General features: G+C 41.0%; 1 protein-coding gene across 12 annotated transcripts in view; it reads left to right on the forward strand.

Annotated features, from left to right (window-relative positions):
• The window catches only part of OSBPL6 (oxysterol binding protein like 6), a 185,113-nt gene that overhangs the window by 86,406 nt on the left and 92,707 nt on the right, over nucleotides 1–6,000 (forward strand). For all 12 annotated transcript variants that reach the window (XM_045294636.1, XM_045294633.1, XM_045294647.1 and 9 more), the window contains exon 2: nucleotides 1,944–2,196. In XM_045294636.1, the coding sequence (XP_045150571.1) occupies nucleotides 2,095–2,196 (102 nt within the window). In that variant the 5' untranslated portion in view covers nucleotides 1,944–2,094. The remainder of the gene's footprint in view (nucleotides 1–1,943; nucleotides 2,197–6,000) is intronic.

Here is a 6,000-nt window from a genome sequence, read left to right on the forward strand (position 1 = left end):
TTCTTCAGTTTACATTTTTACTTAGACAATTTCTGAAAAGGTGTTTCAAGAAAGATGAAATATCTTTTATGTCACAGCAACTCTTAAAATCTAGGAATAGACACTAAGTAGATGAACCTCCTTCAGGAGTTTAGACACTGTTATTTTTGTAGTGCATTCTAAAATAGAGTAAGTAATCAAGCACTTGATCCAAAGGTTTGAGACCCTAATTCAACCCTAGAATAGTGCCTGAAAGCCTTTTTGTTAACAAATGAAAAGACCAAGGATTAATAGAAACAACAAACTTACAAAACAGTTCTTGGAATGAAGTATTTTTACTCATTAAGAAAAATATTCCATGAGTTCATGATTGTAATTCAAGTGAAATGTTGTCCTTGCTCCATAGATATTCCCATAAGTTGCTTTTTAAATTAAAACAAAATCCAAAGAAATAGCATTGATGTCCATGAAGAAAGGACAGTTGGATGCAGTTTAAAAAAAAAAGTTCAACAGAGGAATTGTTGCCCTTTTCTGTGTAGCTTGGATTAAATTTACTTCCAAGTGGATACCAGTTTAATGAGTGTATTTATCCCAGCCCGATCCCTGGGGGGCACTTGAGCACATCATCAAACACCACACTTTTGGCTCAAGTATCAGCATCGACTTGTAAAGCATCCTGGATCAGAAAACTGAGTCCGTCACAGCAAGGATGTGCCCAGTGCTCTTGCTTTTCAGTTTGCTGGCAACAGAGCTTGGCTTCAGAGACTACTCACACGTATTAGGCCTCCTTCATGCAACAAGAAAGGATCGGATGCTTATCTATCATGTATCCGCCTGTTGCTGCATTTTGCCAAAACTACCCGAGACTTCTGTTATAACCCACAAAAGAGCTCTTTGCATTTGCTTGCTGGGGGCACTAACTAGTTTTGCTTCGCGAGAAAGTCCTCTAGATTTTTAGAGATAAATGCAGCTTTTGTTTTTGCCATGGTGACAGTGAATTTGACATCTGAAAACACAATTGAATCTTATTCATCCGCATGGTCAGTTTCCTCGCTTTATAATAATTTCTCTCTTCGTTATTGAGGTTGCTTTTTAAATATAAACTATAATCAAGTGACCATTAAAATCCCAATGATCAGCTCTCAAAAATATAACTGTTGATAGGCCTGGGTAAATTTCATTTTACTTGCTGATGTTACATGATCTGCTGATAAGACTATCGCTCTGAATTCTAGTGGCATGGTGGTTATGCATCAGGCTGTGTTATGCTCACTGTGAAGTCAGTGGTTTGAGTATACCCGCTGCTTCAAGGGAGGAAAATGAGGCTTCTACTCCTGCTGAAGGTTGCAGTCCTAGAAACCCACAGAGGCAGTTCAACCCTGTCCTATTTATTCATTATGATTCGCAAATCCTCTCAATGACAATCAGTTTGGTTTTCTGGTTTATATATAAGGCACTCAATATATTGATAGCATTAACATGAACTATTAAATATATATCTTCCAGCCCCGCTTTTTCTTCTGAGCTGAGACACATGGTTCCCAGAATCTGTCCTCACTTTCCCCACGTTTAGCTGCGCTGAGCTAGATGTGATGCTCATAAGCCTGGCATTGCTGAACTAACCTGAAGACAAACCCATGCTGAGCTCTCACACAGTCCACGGGGCTGGGAAAATTCCTCTTCAAGGGAAGACCCAGTAAGCATTGGTGACAGGGTCTTGAATGTAGCAATGTAATCTGCTTTTACACAAAGAGAAGGTGAGGGAAGAATATGACTTTAGCCTATATTTCTTGCCTTTTCCTCCTGGACAGATTTTGTTATCCTTCACTTTAAAAATCTAGAGGAAGAAGTAATATTCCGGGACATTCTTCTCCCTGACACCGATTGCTTTTCTTCTCTACGTTGCAGGATCTTCTGTTTTTCCAGCTACTTACTTGAGGTCTGTCTGTTTGTTTTGCTTTTAGGTGACTCGCACACCCTCAGTTGGCCTCGTCTTTTCTGGTCACGGTTGACTCATGGAATGGAACAAGCTGAAACATCATCGGTTTCTTTGTCTGTGGGTTTGAGGCAATTTGGGGATGGTCTTCTGTGAATGTAACTAGACCAACCGCAGCTATGAGTTCAGACGAGAAGGGCATCTCACCTGCCCATAAAACAGCCACTCCGACCCATAGAAGTGCCTCCTCTTCAGCGTCCACCCAGAGGGACAGTAGGCAGGTAAGGCAAGAGTATGAAATGTATGTTGTTACTTTAGGTAAATATAATGCCATTGGGCTATAATGTGGTTGCTAATTAATTCTGAACTTTTGTTGTGAAGCCTTTTATTCCGGAGGAAAATTCATTATTTCCTGACAATAAACCTTAGTTCCGAGCTTGTCTTTCATTTTGGATTCTTTTTCAGAATGTGTACAACTGAAAGGATGGGGTCTGCTGGGGGGAGCCCTGGGGTGCTCTGTCCACCATCTGTATCTGGCGGGGAGAACCAGCATTCGGAACGTGTCTCTTGATTTGTGTCATGCTTAGGGATCTGTGCGCCAGCAAAGGACTTCTTCTTGCAAGTCTCTCTAAGCCTCTCAAACATTATCTCTGTGTGGCGGTTCATGGAACCTGTTAAACACATATTCAGGATACAAAAAAAGAAAATTTGTTATGATAGGCTAATTAAAAGCAATGAGAACCCAAACAGTGTTTTAGGTCAATGGAGAAAATGAACAGTTGTCACTAAACAATGGTAAAAATTATCTTCTGTTAAACTAAAGTCAATTTTGCAAGTCATTGTTTATTTTCAAAGTTAGTGCTTCTTCCGCTGCCAGAACTAACCTTACAAATACTCTTCATTGATACAGCAGGTCATTGTCTTGGCTAGCCTCGGTCTGAGTAAACTATTTTCCAGCATAAAATTATTTGGGGATAAGATTTGCATTGTGTAACTGGAAATTCTTACTCAGCAGGTGTTAACGTTTCTAAAACTTTCCTGGTGGGGGAACTTGCCTGCAAAGAAACTATTTCTTGCATTGGCAGAGTCAGAGAAGGTGGAAGGAGCATGAATGGAAACAATGCCGTGTAAAACATCTGCTACCTGTCCAGGTGCTTGCTCGTCTTGGATTTCAGTCCACCCCTTGCCTACTGCTCTGTCCTGGATTCTCCACTCTCATCTTGTGTTGAGTATTTGAAGTGAGAGGCATGTTAGATGAGATTGTAGACTTGAGAAGCATTTAAGCAGCATGGCTTTCCTGAACTGCTCTGGGAAGAAAAACTGACCCAGCTCACCCCGGAGAGCAAGTGGGAAGACTGATGAATGCTGTAGCAACATCTGTCATGCATTGATCTGCCCAGTGCACCTGAGTTCCGAGGCCAGATTGTAACAACCCAGAGAACATCCGCTCAGCCAGAGAAGGAACCTGAAGGTGGAATGTGTTGACTCCTTCCTCCCGGATTGCGAATGGAAATTTTTGTGATGGGAATGAGAATAGCAAATCTGTAAATTGATAATGAACTCTAGAAAAGTAAGAGACAGTATTCAAATGGTTATTGTTTTTGAAGGAAGACAGTTCCTTGTTTTTTAACCACCCCCCCACCCCCCGTTTATCTCTGCAAGTGGAAACTCTCCTAATAATTAATACTTTCTCTCCTGGTTTCTTCCTGCCTCCTGTTTTGTGTCTGTTCCTTTTTCCCAGGGGAGGAGAAGAATCAAAAGGGACATTTATAGTTCTGTTTTTTTCTTTCACAGCCTCAAATTCTACCCAAAACTCAGTCTTAACACGTGGGATGCAGAAATGTTGACCTATAAGGTGCTGTGATATTGGGAGAGGGATGGGAGTTTTTTCTTTTGTTTTTGTTTTTTTATACAAATGGAAATCTTTCGAAGGAAACCATGTCTTGGTCTGCCTCTCTCTGCCTCTTTCTCTCAGTCATTTTGATCGTGAATCAGTTCACAGAACTGGTGATCAGCTTTACAGGCAGTGATGCATGCACAGTCTGCTGGAGCTCATTCATCCCAATACCCTCAATGCACCATCACCTATCCCAGTTCCTCCCTGGCTGTCCTCCCCCCACGGCTCCTTTTTTCCCTTCAGAATTGTGTCCGTGGGAAAATGCTGTTCCTTGATCCCAAGTGATTGGTTATTGTAAGGTGGCCATACCTCAATAGTGTTCTTGTCCCCCTTTTAAATCTGGCTATTGTTTAGCTGAAAATTGAGCCATGGGGTGAATTCCATTCCAGACCTGAGGGGTGACTAAGGTCTTAGGGGCCCCTCCAGTCTCTCCAACCAGCAACCCTGGTCTCCAATGATTTTGAGTTTAGTTCCACATTTTTCTCCCTCAAGCCAGAAAATAAAAACCAAACCCACTGCTGTCAAGTGGATTTTTTAAAAACCATTTTGTTGGGGGCTCTTACAGCTCTTATCACATCCATCCATCCATCATGTGGGTTCCAACTCACAGTGACTCTTTAGGATAGGCTAGAACTTCTCCAATGGTCCTCGGGGTGTTTTTATGTGCATTTATTTTTGTATGAAAACTGGCTGTTTTAATAGTGAAGGGGCCTAGAGCAGATGTGGGATCTGACTCTGACATCTGTGTAAATGGTGCTACATTGCAAACTCCAGCCTGATTTTTCTCCAAAAATTGGTCACCTGGATGAAGGCACATATACTGGATGAAGAGTGAAAATACAGTGGTTCCTTAATGCATGTTATTTTCTGTTCCTTCTTAAGTTCTAGTTCCAAGTCACTAATTGCTTAACTGTGCAATTATACGTAGATGCCCTACTGTCACCGCAAATCGATATGTGCAAACTATTTACTATGGTGGTACTCATTTTCTCAAGACCCAGGCCCAAGCCATTCCTTTCTCTTTTGCTTCTCCCACATCCAATAAGTTACGTCTTACTATTTTCCCTCCTAATGTTAGCCTCATTCATGCTTTCCTCCCATTCCCATTGTCAGGAGATCACATTTCCTTAACATGACAGTCATGCTCGAAGTCCTTCAGTAACTCTCTTCTACATACTACTTTGCTTACTTCGTATCTAATTGCACCAATGCTTTGATTCAGCTCCTGCCCCATTTTTCTCCCAAACAATACTTTTGTCTGCTTTTCACTGACCACTCAAAACTATGCTCTCTCTTTTTTGAGCTTTTTGATAATTTTTGGCATTTTATATGTATATCATTTTATATACTCATGTTTTCAAAAATAATTTAAGCTCTTTGTAATAGTTTTCACAAAGACTTGCACATCCAATGTTTTAATAACTTTCTGGAAGATACTTTTTAAAACCTTTTACTATATTAGTCTTGTCTTTTTATTATACATTTTCCATTCCAGATGTATTTGTCTTCTCCTTTCTTCCTTCCTCATGGAGAAGTAAAAGCAAAAAACAGCTACCAAGTGCATAGTAATAAGTGGCTGTCTTCCCTGTCACTAAATTATGTAGCACGTCAGGTGAGGGAGGGAGGGAGAGCGAGGACTTGAGAAATAAAGTGATTCAGTGTCCCTGTAAAGCCACTGAGCATTTCTTCACCAATAAGGGTCAGGAAGGTGGCACAGTGGATAGCTCTTTGAGCTGCTTTCCACATGTCAGCAGTACAAACCCAACAACCACAACCACACAGCCGGACAAAGATGAGCTTTCCTTCTCCTGTAAAGATTTACAGCCTTGGAAACTCACAGAGGCCAGTCTACTCTGTCTTATAGGATCGCTATCAATCAGAATTGACTAGATGGCTGTGTTTGTTTTTTTTATTTTGGAAGAGGGTCAAACTCGGCTAGGTATTGAACAAGTTTGGAGGCTTCAGTAATTAGTCTACTATGTTCCATGTAAGCCTGATATTAAATGTCAGAACATCTTATAAATGTGTGTATGTATGTGTGTGTGATCAGCTATGATTCCTAAGCTATAAGAACAACGTATCCTGTAACAAAGAGGAAGTGCTGAAATCCTGGTGGGGACTGAGCATGATAGCGGGACAGGAGGAGAATCAAGGGAAATAGAGGAAAGAGCTGGGAGGAAAAGGGCAT

The sequence above is a fragment of the Echinops telfairi genome, unplaced genomic scaffold, assembly GCF_000313985.2.
Source record: "Echinops telfairi isolate 266 unplaced genomic scaffold, ASM31398v2 ScPeMD7_3;HRSCAF=10, whole genome shotgun sequence".
In the NCBI taxonomy this organism is placed as follows: domain Eukaryota; kingdom Metazoa; phylum Chordata; class Mammalia; order Afrosoricida; family Tenrecidae; genus Echinops; species Echinops telfairi.